We start from the raw sequence: 20,019 nt of genomic DNA, 5'->3' as shown, positions 1-20,019 counted from the left end.
TATGTATTGGTCAGTAAGAAATTTATCTCCCATTTGTATTCATTTTTATCAACATTAGTTTGATTTTTTCTAAATCATGAAAAACATTGTATAAAAAAGTGCATTTAAAATATGAGTGGTGGTTCATTTTGACATGTTGCTATCAAAAATATATAATCTTTGGACAGATTTTCTGAGTGTCTTGGTAAGCAGTAAATTGAATGGTTTATAAGATGTCTTTTACTTTTTTGTTGCTTTTATTTTGCCTGCAACAAAAGCTTTGTGGGAATTGTCACCAGAACAAGTAAAGCACAGACAAGAGTTTACATAATTTATCCCTGTTAGTCTCTGCCATCCTATGCATTAGTTTTCTCACCAATTCATTAATTTTGATTCCAACAATAAATATTCACTTTCATTCAAACAAGATTGTTTTTTTGTTGACATGCAGTTGTCATCACTCTCTCTCACTATTACATGAATAGTGCAGTGTTGTAACTCACCTGAGACAATTAAGTTATCACAGTCCTTATGATTTGTCACATGACTAAGAGAAAGTATTTACCATGTTAATCTATACATCTGACGCCACTGCATTGTTCCATTTCTTTCTGTCCATGGTCAACATTTGTGGTGAAATGTTTGTTTACATTTTGAGCAGATTGTCTCTTGGATTTGATGGTACAATTTACTGCTGTCATTAAATGTCAGCAAACATAGTAATAAGCTTGTCATGGGGCATGCAATAATTTATTGCTATAGATGTTGAAAGGTCAAGGTCATATTGGGCTGTACTAGATTTAAAACCAAATTGACTATAATACAGTGAAAGCATGTTGACCGTACATACCTTAATCAAAATTATCCCAAATTAATTTCCACCTAATTACATTGCTTGAAAATAAATTATCTCAAGCTTTTGTATTTTTGGATGTATGTATTAAGGATGAAGGGAGATATATTGCTGTTTTTATTTCAGGCAATGAAGGGGTTTCTTGACAGCTACACTATGATGGCAGATGTTGCATTGTTGATGCAATACAGAGAATGTCACTTGCTGGTGCCAAAGGGGCTGCGAAACATGCAAATGTATGGACCTCGTTGGACAACAAGTCAGGTCACAAGGTTTGTTTTCATAGTCACACCTGCATTCCACATTATAGGCACTGTCCATAAATGTAACTGTGAAGAAGAGATTAGAATGCATACATGTACCAAATTGAATAGATCGAATGCTTTTAGAAGAGCAACTAGACTATAACCCATACAGTATGGTTTGTGTGCCTTACAGCTTACCATACAATGATTTCTGAAAAAGCCCTAATTTAAAAAAATGATTCATTGATTTAACAGTCCATTCATCTGTAAAAAATTGTTCTCTCAAATGCATGATATAGCATGACTGCAGACTGAATCTTATTCTACCACACATTCACCGAATGCATACTTGGCAGTTTTCACCCGCTTTATTTTAAACACTAGGACCTTGAAAAATAAAATGTAAAAAATTCATTCATTATAATCTGTAACCCATTGTCACTGGCGGGGGGGTGTTACCTAACACTGTGTTTTGAAGTTTTGAATGTAAACAAGCCAGCACAAGTTAATTTCCCCTTCTTAGAATAGCATAGTGGAGCATTGGGATCTTTGGACTGCACATACTTATGTATGGTTAAACACAAGCATTTTTAATTTTTAGTGAAAATATTTTGCCACAAATAGAGTAAAAATTATGACAATTATTTTGATAACATGCACAGTAATTTATTTAAAGAATTGTAGCTCTGATTTACAAATTCATCAAAACAGACTCACCCTCACAAATATGGATGCCATGATAGTATAGAAAGTCTCATTTAGACTATGAAATATGACTATTATGGTCAAATTAGAAACTGATCAATGAAATCATGATATGTGGTGCAATTTGAAATCTCCTCAAGGCAATTTACCGGTATCTTCAAAAATTGGAAGAGGGGTGCAAACTACAAGGGGTAGGTGAATTCTAATATAGTTTTTATATCTTTCTGTACAGATGTTTGATAGAGCATGATGATGATGCAAAGTACAACATTGAATTAATAGACATGCTGGTCAGCTGTGAGCTGATTAACATGGAAGAGTATGCCATGGAGCTTGCCCAGCTGATGGATGGTGGCAAGAATCTTAAGGCGGTCACGTTTGCCATGCAGCTTGTACAGTGCTACTGCATTGACAGGGAGATCAAAAGTTTTTTCACTGTGGTAAGCTAATAGAGAGGAAGGAATACATTTATTATACAATGAAGATATATTTTAATTCTATAGTCACTGAACGTAGTCTTCAAATGTATTTGAAATTTGTTTTCCCTAACTAGCATTAAAAATTGTGAAGCTTCTGAATAGATATACAATACATGAAATAGAATGAATAAGATTTATACTGTTGTGAGTAGGTTTATCTAGAGGTTTAATCTTTGCTATCTAATTAGAACAGCCGAAAAATCTTAATTATAACACCCTTAAAGTACAAAATGGTAAATTATGTATGCACCTTGTACATGTATGCACTTCACTGAATTTACTTCCAACAACAAGTTTTGAATCAAAAAGTAAATACTTGCTCAGATGTCTGTTTGTCTTATCTTCAGATTGATTTAAGTTCCACAATTGAAACCCTGACACTGATTTCTACAAACTCAAGTACGGCACCAGATAGGTAAGTGTACTTTCTTAATTTTCTACTATACCATCATTATTAGCCCACCTTTTTAAAAATTCACTGAGCTTATGGTATTATTCTGTGACTTCTAATATTGGTACAACTTGTAAAACAACATTATGGAGAACATCTTTTTATATTTCTTCGTAACAGCTGTGCTGATTTTGATAAAACTTGATTGGCTCATCTCTTACCCCATACTTCTGAACAGCTTCAATAAAAAAAAATGTACATTCCTTGGGAACCATATGGAAAAGCTATATCAATGTTTCAAAATGACTGAGCCAGTCAGAACTGGCAAAAAGATTTAAAAAGACAGCATACATTCCAAATGTGTTCCTCATGTATAATGAAGTACCACTTTCACACTTTGTTTCTACTTTGAATTGTATCTCGACTCCTTTGGTCAATTTGAAAGCTATGCTTCTGGTGTGATGTACATTGAAATATGTTACATTTAATTCCAGTGTCCGAGTGGTCTAAAGTGCTCACCATTAAGGATCACTGCCATCTCACCTTTGTCTGTATGTTTTTGGCCAATGTGGGGATGTGAGAAAGCATTTAATTCTCATTTGTTATTGTTTGTTCCGATCCAGGTTAAAAAATAAAGACCAGTTAGAAATAAATGTAGCTTATTCTCTGCATGACAAACAGGAAGTATTGGCAAAGCAACAGAGTCTTTATGAGAAAGTCATAAGATATGTCAAGTACTTACGTGGAGATGCTGTCAAGCTATGCCATTGCCCAAATTGTGTAAACATTTGTACAAATTCACACACTGGAGAACAGAAATGCAAGAACACAATGCATATTTGTTGAAAGTCTCACATGAAGATGTGCTTGATGAAGTATACAATTTTATTTAAACGTTCTTGTTGCAACATCTATTTTTCATATAGCAACTGTTCTGCATCTGGTTTCTCCATGCATATCATGAATATGATTAGCACAATGTGCCTGGATTAGTGCATTATGGCATGATTTAAAACCATTCATGAAGAAAATTTTACCAATGCAAGTTTAAAATATAGGCTACCTAGTAAACCCAAAATATCTGCTTCCTGGAGTGGTTCATTATGATTTTGTTTGGTAAATACTGATGATAGTAATGATGACAATGCAAGTATAGTGCAATTTTCATTGTTTTAATTAATTAGTTTCGCCCTGCAGATCATATACTACAAAACCTGATACATGTATTTTGATTAGGGCTATGATAAATTGAATAAAATTAGGGCAAAAAAGATATTAAGAAGTAGAGATATTTAATACCACTTTCTGCACAAGCATTGACGGACTAAATACCATTATACGGCATTATAGAACTTTTAAGCAAACTACTGATTTAACAAAGAAAGTTTGTTAGAGAAAAATCCTATTTTAAAGCAGATGCATCCAACATATATATGTGTGTATTGTTGTTGCTGTAGGATTTAACCGCATTTTACAGCACAAGATCAGCCATACATGGTGGCCGATATAAATGGTGATGGTGAAGGAATAACCCGGGAAAATCCCAGAAAAAAATAACAACCAAGATGCTACTGGCAAGCATTGTCATATACCCATATTTACTGAATCCGAGACTCAAACCCACACAGACAGTGGACTAAATACCATTGTACAGCATTGTAGAACTTTTAGGAAATTTGGCATCAGAAAATTACTGATTTAACAAAGAATGTACATGGGGAACAAATGGAATGTCTCTTTTTGTTATACAGAGATATTTAATCCATGAATGAAAGTGATAATGGAATAAATATAATAGAATGAGCTATGGGGAAATTTCAAACTGCTTAAGTTTATCACCTTGTGTTAGTGTAGAATAGGACTGGGTTTAGTTATTAGTATTCCTTCACTAACAGTTACAAGTACCTATGGCTGCAGCAGTCTTTTGTATCTGCAGGAAGTAAAATGTGATAGATGTTGGCATTCAACCTTATTCCCATGCCAAAATTTTTCTAAATGAGACTTTCTTCACATGGGGAAATTGCATTATTTCTTCTGTTTTGAAGATAACATCGTAATGTCTTCCATGTGCAACTGAGACATGAAAATGGTAATGTTTTCAAATTATTCATCAAAACAAAGAGAGCTAAATGGAGCCATGTATGTATTTGATATTTATGATATCACAGGCTGTGTATCATGAACTGTATATCATTTCACTCTTAATGGTGGCTCCAGTAGAAATAGTCTGGCTTCCATATCCACATTGATAAAGTATTTTCACTCAAAATAACACCATCTTGGTTAGAATGTTGGGACATGCTTTGTGTGTCTCTTTTAGTAGTGAGTTAACTTCCTAAGCAACCAGGTATGAAATCTGTTTTCAACTTTTCTTGAACAATGCTTTAAAAATTCAGATGTAATCTCATGTATATATTGTTTGGACATTGTCTATCTTTGTGACTCGTGTGGTATTTCAGCAATGATATGACATCTGTAGCAGTCACATGGAAAACCTCTATTCCAGAACAATTAAGCCACTTGTTATCATTCACTACACGGTCACACAAACTCCTATGAAACTAGTAGTTGGATAACTTGGGTGACAAATTATATCACTTTCCATGAGGAATCACATAGAAAGCAAATTGCCAGGTTTCCAGTCAGTCAGTCAATCCGACTATTCATTCACATATATAACATTGAAACAATAAAGATACTTGAATGAAGCTTTTATAAATATTTATTCAGTTGTTCAGTCATTTCCTCTGTTCCATGGTCATAGCAAGGAATAATGTAAATCATTTGCCTTTTTCTGTTTCATGGCTGTCACTTTTTAAACTGCTACAGTTATTTTTATTAAACTTTTCACAGTTTCACACTAATCAAATCTCCAGCTCGAAGATCAAGGCTACAAGAAATGCTTAGACTTGTGACAGTCATTACACCAATTTGATTTTAGCATTTTCATGTCATTTAGAATCAAGAAATAATATATTTCACCACTGCTCATTTGGACGCAATTGCAGACGCCATGTTCCTTGACTATATATATGTATTAAGTTTGTTTCATAATTATGCATAAATCTTTACATTAAAAACTTGGAGGTATAATTTGCTAAAGAACTCCCTTACTTTACAGTGGAAAATAACTTTTCATTTACACAGGAAACATTCCCATTTCTCACTAATAAGACAATATCTGTACTCCTTGCAGCCTTACCACACTGATAGAAAACCTGTACCGAAGTAATTGGAGTTCAGGCATACCGGATGAACTGCATAGAGACCCCAATGCCTTGATGCAATCCAGTATTTTACAGGCTCGCAGGATGGATGACCCCCCAGGGCTGCATGGAAAGACACAATTCCTGCTATTGGAATGGATTAACATGCTACACTGGCTACCTGATAGAGAAAATCGCCTGGCTTTTGCAACGTTCTTGCGAAAGGTACAGTATATTAAGTCTATAGTTTGAAAATTAGCAATTCATTTTGAAAATGGAAGCTATATTAATTTGCTAACAATGAATTGTTTTGTGAAATTTAGTGATTTTGATTCTTATATTTTAATTGCTTGTGGATTTTTAAATATCACTTTATATTCAAATTCATTTTAGTTCCCTAAGAAATCTTATTAACAATACTTTTTACTTGTACAATTTACAGGCAGATCAGCTTGGAATACTACAAACAGATGACCTTATCTCCCGCTTCTTCCGTCTGTGTATAGAGATTTGTGTGGGCTTCTGTAACAGCGAACTATGTCAGCGGTACCGTGGCTCAAGTAGCATCAGGACTAAATGTTGCTTCATATGGAATTCTTGTGCCCGTTTGTTAGCTCTGCTGATCAAGCACTCAGGAGGCATTGCAAACACTGTTACCAAGATCAATATGCTGAATAAGGTAAAGCTTTGGGTGATTATAATTAAACTTACTTGGGACCCAGGGATGATACAACATTCATCTGTGTAATTTTTGATAATTTTCATCCATATTTTAAAGAAAAGAAACTGCCTTGACATAGTAACTGCATCTGCGCATGGTAGTTTAAAAGTTTTCAGGATAAAGTTAAAGGGTTGACCAATAAGCAGTTGATCATTTGAATCTTTATGCAAAAACTTGCATACAATTGCCCCAGCCTTAATAAAATATTAAGTTTAGCCATAAATATCTGTCTATTTCTGCAGTGCAAACGGCAGCTGTAAAGTTATGTGAGTGTTATGATTTTGCACGAGAAAAGATGCCGTTGTTTTAAAACTGAGAAGGGTATGTTTTTTATAGTACTTTCTATAACCATCTTTCAAACAGTACTGAAGCAGTTATTGGTATTATTTAGGCATGTTGGTTCCATTGTCAAAATATTTTCCTACATGACTTTGATTTACAATTTAAGTCTGCCAAGAGGGAACACTTTTTATTAAAGTTACTTAAAAAAACTGTTCTTTACTTAACATAGCCATTCAGGTTCAGTTACTTCTGTGCTGATGCATGTGTTGAAACTTTATATTGACATGACTTGTACAGAACCAAGTATCTGCTTCATCCCAAAGCAAACTTAAGGCCTTTATGGTTTTAAACTTTTGTTTCCAGGTGCTAGGTATTGTGGCTGGAGTGTTACTACGAGATCTTGAGGCCATCCAGACATCATTTTGGCAGGTGCCCTACCACAAAATCTTGATTGGGCTTTTGATAGAACTCAATGCTGCAGATCCTATCCTTGAAAATATCAACTTGCAAGTGATTACTACCTTCTGGTATGTTTTCTTTTTTGTTCTAGGAAAACTGTTGATTTAATTTTCATCAAATATGACTGCATAGTTTTGATGTCTTTTTGTACTCTCACCAACCACTTTGTATTTATTGCCACATTTGATTAATTTCAGGAAGATGATTTCATTCTCTATTACCAAGTTGTGGAACCATTTTTTCCATCAATGCAAACACCGTCAATGCATATGACCATTTGAAGAGATTAACATCAGTACAAACCATCATTTCAGATGGCTTTTTGAAGTGATTGATATCAATGCAAAAACCATTTCAGTGGGCCTTTTGAAGTGATTGACACTGTCATCAATGCAAAGACCATATCAGTGGGCCTTTTGAAGTGATTTTCATTGATGTCAATGCAAAGACCATATCATTGGGCCTTTTGAAGTGATTGACACTGTCATCAATGCAAAGACCATATCAGTGGGCCTTTTGAAGTGATTTTCATTGATGTCAATGCAAAGACCATATCAGTGGGCCTTTTGAAGTGATTGACACTGTCATCAATGCAAAGACCGTATCAGTGGGTCTTTTGATGTGATTGACACTGTCATCAATGCAAAGACCATATCAGTGGGCCTTCTGAAGTGATTGTCATTGATATCAATGCAAAGACCATATCAATGGGCCTTTTGACGTGATTGACACTGTCGGTGGGTCTTTTTAAGTGATTGACACTGTCATCAATGCAAAGACCATGTGGGTGGGTCTTTTTAAGTGATTGACAGTCATCAATGGAAAGACCATGTCAGTGGGTCTTTTTAAGTGATTGACAGTCATCAATGCAAAGACCATGTCAGTGGGTCTTTTTAAGTGATTGACACTGTCAATGCAAAGACCATGTCAGTGGGTCTTTTTAAGTGATTGACACTGTCATCAATGCAAAGACCATGTGGGTGGGTCTTTTTAAGTGATTGACAGTCATCAATGCAAAGACCATGTCAGTGGGTCTTTTTAAGTGATTGACACTGTCATCAATGCAAAGACCATGTTGGTGGGTCTTTTTAAGTGATTGACACTGTTATCAATGCAAAGACCATGTCAACGGGTCTTTTTAAGTGATTGACACTGTCAAGTGGGTCTTTTTAAGTGATTGACACTGTCAAGTGGGTCTTTGGATGTGAATGTCATCAATTTAATGCTGATCATATCCTTCAGCTTTTGTTATCATGTTTATGGTGGGGGGGGCAGGCTGTCCAAATATGTTGATGGATTTCAAAGTTCTGGAATTTGCATGGATATCTTATTTATTCTCACTGGACCATAACTCTGTTAATGAGTGTTACAGCTGTGTGTAGGCATATATAAATACAGTTAAGAGGTGCATAGGCCAATCTGGATGATGTCATGCTAGAATTCTGGATAAGATTACTTATGGGTGGACAGCTTTTAAAATTAAGATCATTTAGGTCATGATTGAGGCAGTAAATATTGATGAAACCTTGAGTATTTGCAAGATGGTATTTTGGTGAAGTTATATGTAAGATGATACTTTGGTAAACTCATATGCAAGACAGTTCATTTAATTTTTTTTAGAAATTTCACCCTATGTTTGTAGGATCTGTAGATCATGCTTCATTTTTTACTTTCCAGCAACTTGTTACATGTTTTGAAGCCCACTAATGCCCCAGGATTTGCCACAGCCTGGATGGATATTATGTCACACAGGGTCTTCATGGACAGAATGTTTGTTTACACTTCAGAACAGAAGGTATGGTCCCTTTTTACCCAGATTTTTCCAAAAGTGTTTGTTCAGTGTGTAATTTACCATTCATATAATGTAAAGGGAACTATGCTTAAAATCTTACAAATGTTGTTGATTTCCATACATCTGGGATAAAAAAATGTCTTGTCCTATCAAATCATGTACCAAACAATCCATTCCTTAACATCTCTGCCAACTCCAAATGAAAATTAAACATTTGATTGGCTACATGGTTGGACTGTATGAGAGAATGTCACAATTTTTTTTCAGAGTAAATCTGGATGGGTCAAAAGATTTTGAAAAAAAGTTATTTTGTGGTCCTTTTGAAAATTACTTTTTTTCTCAGCAAAATTTGCGAATCACAAACCAGTAAGTTTGTATGAAAGTGGGTAAGGGATTCCATTTTAATTTATCGTAAATTGCTCTAAATCCAGAGGAAATATGTGTGAACTCACATGAGAATGATCTTGTATGGATTCTTAAAGGTGAAATACTAAAAAACACATAAATGATATGGCATCTATATTATCACAGATATTTATAGGGATAAAAAAAAACTTTGCTTGTCTTTCTTTTGTTTCAATGAAATGTTTTTACTTCAATAGTTTTGAGTCATTATAGATCTGAGAAGTGATATGAAAAGCATGGTTCAATATTATGTAGTGATTTCATTTAATACTTAGGATGTGATCTGATTTACATTTTCAGATTTGCAGTATGTATGCCCAGTTATTCATTGATCTCTTCAAGTTCATGTCTTCATTGCTCAGGACTACCTGGCGTGTAAACCCATCAGTTAGGCTGCACAAGGTAAGCATTGCTAACTATGGATTTGTTGCAATTCTTTCTTTGAAAAATTAATATATATATATAGATCATATTATTTGAGGTCTTTAAACCTTGATTTCAGAGATCTGTTGCAATTCTTTCTTTGTATAGTTATATAAATCATATTATTTGAGGTCTTTAAACCTTGATGTCAGAGATCTATTGCAATTCTTTCTTTGTATAGTTGTATAGATCATATTATTTGAGGTCTTGAACCTTGATCTCAGAGATCTATTGCAATTCTTTCTTTGTATAGTTATATAGTTCATATTATTTGAGGTCTTTAAACCTTGATCTGAGATCTGTTGTTATTCTTTCTTTGCATAGTTGTATAGATCATATTATTTGAGGTCTTTAAACCTTGACCTCAGAGATCTGTTGCAATTCTTTCTTTGTATAGTTGTATAGATCATATTATTTGAGGTCTTTAAACCTTGATCTCAGAGATCTGTTGCAATTCTTTCTTTGTATAGTTGTATAGATCATATTATTTGAGGTCTTTAAACCTTCATCTCAGAGATCTATTGCAATTCTTTCTTTGTATAGTTATATAGATCATAATATTTGAGGTCTCAGAGACATAAGCTTTATAATCCATTTTAAAGCATTTTTAAAAGGATGCCAGATTTAAAAAGAATCGTTGGACAGATTGATTTCCTTCATATTTTTCAAGCAATTAATTGAATTAGATCTCAATAGACCATGTTTGATATACAATAACTAAATATCATCTTTTTGCAGACTATGGTAACAATGTTGCTAGGCCTTCATGACTTCCCAGAGTTTCTATGTGATCATCATAACAAATTCAGTGATGCCATATCACCATACTGCGGTGAGATGCGCGACTTAATCTTGAGTACTGTTCCACGTAACATACCTGTGCCAGATCCATATACACCTGACCTGAAGGTTGACATGCTACCAGAAACAGCACGCCCTCCACACATTAGCACTAGCTATACAAACATGATTGAGACAGCACCTTTCAAGAAGGTAAGGTATCTTCATTCACAGTTCTCTCTGACTTATATATATTCATGATTTATGTAACATAAAAAATTGGTAGATATGTGACAGCTAATGAGGCTAGACTTTCTCTTTGATAAATATGTTATATATTTCTTGAAAAACAAATTGTATGCACCAGTTTTTCAGCAACTTTTTTCACAATGTATGAATTTTTTTCCCTGTGTGTTCTTGAGAATTATCTGTACTGTTGTAACAAATTAACCTCTTGATTAAATTGGTTAATAACAAGAAGGATTATAGTGTTTGTATAAATCCCAATTTGTTTGTACCGCTACTGACCCTAACACTCATGGTCTACATACATATTTCAGTCTTAACTGAGTTACCATGCTAACAGAACACCATATTGCATATACTATGGGCGAGTCTATTTTTCTCAGACAACAGAGTGACATAGTTCATCCAATTCAGTAACTGCTCGATTATTCCATCAATTACCTTGAAGTTGAGAGTTATATCCCTTTGTACACATGTACACAAAAATTACATCACTTGTTCAATCCACATGAAAGGTAAATTTGTTTTTGTTACTCTTTTGATTTGACATTGTAAATATTGGAAGCCGACAAAGTAGTATTTTCCTTCTATGTAAATACATTTGTCGTATCCCCCACTGATGTTAGGGTTCCCCTGTTCATAATCAGATTTGAAACTATAAATCAACGAATGAAATGACTAAATTTTGTGCATCTTTTATCTCATGTATGCTTTTCTTTTTTAAATTGTTGGGGAGGGGAGACAAATAAATGGGGAGGTATATTCAGACTATAATTTCTATTTGTTTCTAGCTTCTATAAATTGTTCTTACCGATATAACAGTTGTGTGATTGTTTACTTAACACAGACATCTAAATTCCAATAAATATTGTAAAACATTGGGTAGAAAAGCAGTGGCATAATGAACTGAATAAAAATACATGCTGTTTTTTTTCACAGGATTTGGATTTGTATCTGAGAAGAGGATCTCCAGTAACCTTCATTTCTAACCTCATAATGAATCTTAAGGTGAGCATTAATGTAACTCCATTATTTGAAATCCACCAATTACAAAATGTGTTTGTATGATTATGTGTTTTATCATTGTATTCCATACAGAAACCCATTGTAAGATAATTGCCTCTCTGGAATCAAAATTGTATTTTCTATAGAAAAGTAAGACAGAAAGGCAGGCCTTTTGTTATGTGCTTATTTATTAACATGCATCAACAGTTTTAGGTTTCATTTGAACATTTTTTATTGATTATAAGTCATACAATATATATTACAAGGATTTTTTTTACAGCATGATTTTTCCCATTTCCAACCATTTTAAAGTTACACACAATGTGTAGATTCAAATGTTGTTTGTCATGTCATGGGTCAGCCATGTATGAATGTGTTATTGTCTTCATCCTTGGAAACTTCTGTTGTGTTGTCCTGCAGGTGGCATAGCACCCTCACCTTTGGCTCTGGCACCTGTATTCAACCACAATATGGTATAGCATAACAGTGTCCTTAGGAGAAAGCAATAAAAAAAATAATTGTGCAGTTTTCATACAGATATAGTTTCCTTTCACAATGCTATGTTTTTGTTTCAGTCAAATGAAGTCTACGGCTACAGCTGTTACAATGTCCCATTGATCAATGCACTTGTTCTTGATGTGGGAACTCAGGCCAGCGAGTGCATCAACAGCAAAGGTCTGACTCCCAGCATGAGCACCATCGGAGACTCCAAATACACGGAATTCTTTGATGATCTTGTATCTCAATTAGATACAATGGGTATGTAATTTTTGGTTAAATACTTGCTATAATTGCCATTAAGATGAAGAGTGCTATCATACAGTAAGAAATGGGTATTTTCATCATTGTCTTCGCTAATATATAGGTATGACATATTTTCACAAGTTGTACTTAGCAAACAAGATTAACGAGATTCCACACTGTCCCTATCTATTGTCTAGCAAAAGCTTTGTCACATAGAGAATGTGAAACTACTTTATGCATAGGATTCCAGTTGTTGGTGTACAGTTTGCTTATATTTGAAAGTGTGCATATCATTGCCTTCTTTTTTTCTTCCTGTAAACATGCTATCATAAGAAATTTTGATCCACATCCCATGGATACCAGGAGGGAAAATTGCTCACACACAGTATTTGGTGACTCAACAACTCTCCTTCACTATCTGTTACTTTATGTTCAGAATATTGTTGCAAGCTACAGTCGTCTCAGGTGCAACTTGTCAATAAATGTTTTGCCTTCCTCTGCCGGCTGTATTTAAGAGACTGCAGTACATATTCCACTATAGTGATTGGTTCCTTTCCATAAAGAATTTCATACTGGTTCCTAGTTCATGTTTCGATAGTAAAAGTATTTGCAAAACAAATTGCAAAAAAAGCATCCTACTGACCTTGACTTCTTGACCTATTGCTCTTAAGCAGATGTCACATGAGCAGTCTCAGTCCCACTTGGGCCTCTTGTTGCTAATCAGTCATGGCAGTATGTCTGTTAGTATTTGACTTAGCATGCATTTCCTGGTTTCAGAAATTTGGACTCCTCCTTAATGATTTAGAACAGTTCCTGGTTAGACAAAAATGATTAAATTGAAGAATTCCCTGATGATTTCATGTATGAATGAAATTCATGGACACCTAAGACAAAGGGATAAATTTTATATTGTATGTTTTTCTCAGCTACTATTGTTAAAGTAAAAAAATATGTGGCCACTTATTACTTTTTCTGCATTTTTATTGCTTTTAGTTATAGTTTACTTACAATTTGAACTTTTTTCCCAGGTTGTTATTTGTTCCTTACTGCCATCTGTAACCAGCTCACATACCCAAACAGGCACATGCAATACTTCAGCTTCCTGCTGCAGCACTTGTTTAATACCACCACGAAAGAGGAAATCCATAAAGAAATTACCAGGCAAGTACTCTGAAAACGACTGCCAATTTTTCTTGTATCACTTAATCTAAATGCAATCATTATTAGAAATTGTCAGAAAGATGATGAAATAATTTAGACAGGATTATTGGAGGGTCAACAAGTCAAACATGCTATTTATAGCATTCATTGAGGATGGAGATAATATTATTTTTATAAGGCATAGATTCGGACCATTGAAGCTTTGCTGTAGTTTTCATCACCAAAATACAGTGAGGTCATTTATTATCATGGCATCATTTTTTTGCTGTCTTTTTAAAACAAATTTAAAAAATAATAATGACATTAAATATACAGAAGCATAGGGAAATATTTATGGCAGAGATGTTAAGCTCACCTGGCCAGAAGCTCAAGGGATGGCCTTAAATTTAGTGTATGTAAGTGTGCATCATCAACAATTTACTGTTGGAGTCTCTGTTTCTTATTTAATTGAAATGAATTGTGGAATATAGGTTTATACCATCAAAATCTCACATGTGTTCATCAAATGACCATAATCCATGAATATTTTTGTGATCTTGCATCCGATTGGCTAACCTTGTTTTCATTCAAAACACCATATTTTTTTATCTAATTGTGGTCAAATATTCCAAAATCAATTCAGTAATGACCAAATCCACCCATATTAGGTAATGTATCAAATTGTTAGAATTCATCACTGAAGTCATATTTGTGATGGCATTTTTATGTAATATGGAAGGAATACATGAATGATAAGGTGAGTTTAGTATATAAGCAGAATCTAATGAAACTAATGAGGTAATCTTGCATCTGATTGGCTGAGCTTGTTACCTACTGGAAAAATATAAATTTGATCAAACTTGCATTGTGGTTTTGTCACCAAGATCAACAATGGGCAAATCTCGCATAGAGTTAGATGGGCTTATTGCCTCACTAGGGATTTTTTTACCACTATGAGGCTGAATTTTAGGTATGATTTTCATCAGACTTGGAATATATCCCAGTCTTATCAAGTCTCAGACAAGTTTGATAATGAATGAGATCCACACACAAATGAGGTGACCTTGTCCAGTTTGAAATATAAGATTATATCATCAAGATCTTGGATAATTTCAATAACGAGCAAGGTCCATTGATATATGAATGAGATAATGTTGTATATTACTGGATGACCTTATTACCACCATGGAGGATGGATTTATAATCCGATTTGATAAAAACTTGGACGGTATGCTTATATTATCTCATGCATAAATATTAATGAGTTAATCTTGCATCGGATTGGCTGAGCTTATTACCATTTTGGAAACCATATTTTTGATCTGAATTTGATCAAACTTGACATTGGCTTATGCCATCTTGGATGAGTTTGATAATATGTATAGTCTTTTAATGATCTAATCTTACAACTGATAGACTGAGTCACTCTAAAAACAATATTTGTACTCTGATTTTTATCAAACTGAATGTATGCTTCAGTGCATATTAATGGAGGTCTCGACCATGAACAAGAAAAAATATGCCTTCAATTTTAGAAAGAATCTATATCAGGATGTCCTAAAAGTTTACATGAATTTTTATACTACTACAGTTTTGAAACAGTGGAGTCATGTAAGCCAAGTAAATAATACGCCCACTTGGGTGACTTGTTTATATATATTACCTATATTATTTATAACATATAAGTGTGCCATTTAGATACAATATAGTTATCCACTGACTTATGTGATTTTAACTTCAATGATTTTCATTGAGTTCATATTTGAATCAGGTTGTCTACCTTTGCATGATGTTAAATAATATCTCCATTCTTTTCTAACAGAGTAGTACTGGAGAGGATGGCAGTTAAGCGCCAGTATTCATGGGGCCTGCTTATCACGGCCATTGAGCTCATGAAGAACCCCATCTTCAAGTCCTTGGGTCATGACTATATCTCAGCTCCAGAAATAGAAACGTGAGTACATAACAATAAATTGGTTACATATGTGTGATATCATGAGATTTTTAAGTAATGGCCTAGGCAGTATTATAGAATTTGTCATTTGACTAATAATGTATCATAAAGGTCATTTGTCAGTGAGGAAGGCTATGAAGTAATATTTGTCTACACTACAGTGACATGATACTCCATGATGTAATCTTTGTGATACAGTTACATGATATTCCATGAAGTAATCTGTCTCTGATACAGTTACATTATACTCCATGAAGTAATCTTTGTCTACACTACAGTTACATCATACTCCATGAAGTAATCTTTGTCTACTTAACACTTCCATTATTCTCCATGTTGTAATCTTTGTCTACACTACAGTTACATTATACTCCATGAAGTAATCTTTGTCTACACTACAGTTACATCATACTCCATGTTGTAATCTTTGTCTACACTAGTTACATGATACTCCATGAAGTAATCTTTGTCTACACTACACTTACATAATATTCTATGAAGTAATCTTTGTCTACGCTACAGTTACATCATACTCCATGAAGTACTTTTTGTCTACACTACAGTTACATCATACTCCATGAAATAATCTTTGTCTGTGATACAGTTCCGTCATAATCCATGTTGTAATCTTTCTGTGAGACAGTTACATCATAGTCCATGAAGTAATGTGTCTAAACTATAGTTAATCATACTCCATGTTGTAATCTGTCTCTGATACAGTTACATCATACTCCATGAAGTAATCTTTGTCTATACTACAGTTACATCATTCTCCATGAAGTAATGTGTCTAAACTATAGTTAATCATACTCCATGTTGTAATCTGTCTCTGATACAGTTACATCATACTCCATGAAGTAATCTTTCTGTGATACAGTTACATCATTCTCCATTCAGTAATCTGTGTCTATACTACAGTTACATCATACTCCATGAAGTAATCTTTGTCTACACAAGTTACATCATATGTCATGATGTAATCTTTGTCTACATTACAATTACAAAGTAGTTCTACTTCTTATTGCATACAAGTTGATTTCTGTTTGCATTTGAAATGCTCAGTACCTAGAAGGATTATAGTTTTATTAGTTGCTACTTTGAAATTTTAATCACTTGCTACCTTAAAAGCTGCTTTTTTGCATTCCTTTGTTGCTTCATATTGACAAAGGTCTATATACTTGTAATAAATTTATGAATATATTTAGCTTCATTGGTAAAAAATCAAAAGAACTTACTCTGTGGCATGTTGTTCCATTTCTGTCCATCAGCTGGCACATTTGTTTTCTCTACTCCTAATAAACCATATGTGTGTGTGATTTGGAATTTTTAACATAGCTTTAACAATGTTGGCAGTGTGGTAGTTTATAGTGATGCCTAGCACTGGGGCATCATGCTGCAGACATGTAGCATGATGTCCCACCCAGGCACATTATCCTAACACCAGGCTGACCAGTCCTAACACTGACCTGTTTCTGCTGAGTGCCTTGCAAGGCAGCTGTTATTACTATTTTTATAAGTCTTTGGTATGACTCGGATGGGGATTGAACCCATGGCCTCCCACATCCATGGCAGATGCTCTAACCACTAGGCCACCAGAGCAGTAATAAACCAAAGGGATTGCCATGAAACTTTACACACACATTTGCCCCAGGTTAAAATTCCTTATAATAAATTGGCACACTTCAGACATTTAATATCACTGCCAAAGTGGCCATCTTTCCTGACTGGATGGTCATATAACTATAAGGTTTTCACCCCCCAAAATGTGAAAGTGATGTTGATGTGACAGCGTGTGAGAATTAACCACATGGTGTTTCCTACAATCATATCAACTCAGGTTATCTGTTGCTGTGCTAATAAACACAAAACCAAACATAGCCAGTTTGACCCTCAACATCTGGAAAATGCCAGGTTTCCCTTTTTTTAAATTATGGACTTGACCAAACTTATGGTGTGGGCAGTATCTTAAATAGATTCGCAAATCTTCTATCCATCAAATTTCATGACAGTTATTTTTATACTGAACTTTATATGAATGTGTTTCACATTTGCCTTTGGCTGGTTCACATTTGCCTTAGAAGTTGCATCACTTGTCATATGTACAAAGTGTATGGCATATTATGTTTGATGTTTGATATTTCCTATTTTTTTTTGCAGATTGTATGATTATATGGCCCAATTAGAGCAGTGAGCATCAAATCCTACCACACATAAACCAGAGTCTGCTGAGATACATGAAGAAAGATAGTGCTGGAAGTTTTAGTGGCATTGTTTAATGAGAACTAGTTGTGGACATTGTAAGAAATAGGGGTCCAGTTTTATAATAAATTCATGGATGAATATTTCAGCATTTATACATACAACTGTTATTTTTTCCCTGGAAAAGATATCCTGTACTTTCTAAAAATATCTTAGATCTGTTAAACACATGCATGTTTTTCATTTCATTCAAATTTAAGAATTGCAAAGCATGAATGGAGATCTGAGTCGATATCAAACTTTGAAAATGTCTTGAACATCTTTTTTAGGTTAGTTCCTATAACTTTCATGAAATGTTCATTCATTATTAAATCTAATATTTTTGTACTTTTTGTCCATCTTCATACAGAGTACTTCATAATTTAATATTGGATTATACCATTAAGTATCATATCAGATTTAATCCCCATATCATGAGAGGCTATATGTATTAAAGTCATGAAATCTTAACATTCATTGGAACATGAAAGTGTATGTTATTGTTAACAGGGCTACAAGTGCAGGTGTCAAATGAATGTGGTTTGATTGTGAAGACATCAAAAAGAGATTATTCTTGTAAACTTTACATTGCTACTAAGTTTTCTTTTTTTGGCATTACAGGAGTTGTGTGTAAGGCTTCAAAAGAATAAATTTATGTCAAAAATTCAGATACATTGGATGTTTCAAAACTTTTTTCCGTATCAGATCAATTTTGTACTGTCTTCATTTGTACTAAAAAATATTTTGATGGATAAATAATTTGCAGTATCATATTGGGCTCGATCAATTTATTTCTGTATGTTTACACATTTTCTTGAAACAAAGTATGCCGTATGAACAAGTTTAATTTCATGTTTAAGAAACTGAAATGAAAATTATGGCCACAAATCCTTTCATAGAGATTGACAAATTATGCTCAGAGACATAATCCTGTGTCTTGTCTGTGGTATTTTTGTTAGGGAGAGCAATAGTCATATCTTTTAGTGCTTGCAATGGATTACTAAATTTGAGCTAGGTAACTAGGCATTGTCATGGTTGGTATAAGACACAATGTGATTTTGAAATTTGTCAGACCTTGGTTAGTATTTGTTTATATTTGAAAAATCCCTGCCACATTATCTCTCATATTGGTGACATCATGACTCATACATACAACTGTTGTTTGCATATTGTTGATAAACACTATAGATTTATATCAAAATATTTTTCATTGTGGTTTTTTATTTTTTCTTCCTTGCTGAAAAGAAGCCATAACATACAGCTGAAATTCTCAGAAGCCACTGAATAACCTAGCTTTTGTCAACATTGTATTATAGTTAGTGTAAATGATTTTATAGCAATTTGAATTTATCTGCTGCATTGCATATGCATGTTTTATTGATTAGAAATATTTTACGTGCAGATATCAATATTTCCATGAGTTTGATAAATGTTATTTGTTAACATTTGTGTAAATAATATTTTGTAACAATTTGAATTTATCAGCTGCATTGGATATGCATGTTTTACTGATTAGAAATATTTTCTCTGTATAGATATCAATGTTTCCATTACTAGAAAAGAATGATTTTGACAAAGGTAAAATTTTTTAATGGCTTACCTAAGGTCCACTCAATCTGAAGGCCTCAGCAGGGCCTTAGAGAAGTTATGTTGTTTTAAGATCGTAGTGCAAAAGAAAGGTTGATGATATATCCTATATGGATGCTTTATATATAACTGGTACCTATGAAGTCCACCATTTGTACACATTTTGTAATAAAGTAAGATTATTGCTGCTATCCATGTCTTTGTAGTTTATTTCAAGGTGATTCACACTTTTTATTTCTTTGCCATTCTGATAAATAGATGATGTAAGCTGGAATGTTTGTAACAGAAAATAGTATGACACTACTGGTGGTTTAGTTATCAGTTGGTTGTACTAGCAATCTGTTATGACATTTCCTAATGTTTTACTACCAAATTAACTTGTGTG

The 20,019-nt window shown here is 33.8% G+C and overlaps 1 protein-coding gene across 1 annotated transcript; it reads left to right on the top strand.

Moving 5' to 3' along the window:
- The first annotated feature begins 577 nt into the window (after positions 1–577).
- On the top strand, positions 578–19,816 carry LOC149776459 (CCR4-NOT transcription complex subunit 1-like). The gene is made up of 15 exons (XM_089940877.1): positions 578–660; positions 959–1,104; positions 2,015–2,222; positions 2,609–2,676; positions 5,849–6,083; positions 6,301–6,537; positions 7,225–7,388; positions 8,998–9,115; positions 9,818–9,919; positions 10,679–10,933; positions 11,906–11,974; positions 12,547–12,730; positions 13,744–13,876; positions 15,678–15,809; positions 17,967–19,816. The coding sequence occupies exons 1-15, from the start codon at positions 658–660 to the stop codon at positions 17,998–18,000; spliced, it is 2,088 nt and encodes a 695-aa protein (XP_089797003.1). The 5' UTR covers positions 578–657; the 3' UTR covers positions 18,001–19,816.
- The last annotated feature ends 203 nt before the right edge of the window (positions 19,817–20,019 follow it).

This window comes from Sinohyriopsis cumingii, chromosome 18 (assembly GCF_028554795.1).
Source record: "Sinohyriopsis cumingii isolate HCF-2022 chromosome 18, ASM2855479v2, whole genome shotgun sequence".
Taxonomy (NCBI): domain Eukaryota; kingdom Metazoa; phylum Mollusca; class Bivalvia; order Unionida; family Unionidae; genus Sinohyriopsis; species Sinohyriopsis cumingii.
The sequence above is the reverse complement of the archived record's forward strand: the minus strand, read 5'-3'. Positions and strand labels throughout refer to the sequence as shown.

What these genes read in the sequence shown, in the direction of transcription:
- LOC149776459 (XM_089940877.1), top strand. An exon ending in CAAGTGATTACTACCTTCTG is followed by an intron (nt 7,389 to 8,997) that starts GTATGTTTTCTT and finishes TTTACTTTCCAG; the next exon opens with CAACTTGTTACATGTTTTGA. An exon ending in ATCTCAATTAGATACAATGG is followed by an intron (nt 12,731 to 13,743) that starts GTATGTAATTTT and finishes CTTTTTTCCCAG; the next exon opens with GTTGTTATTTGTTCCTTACT.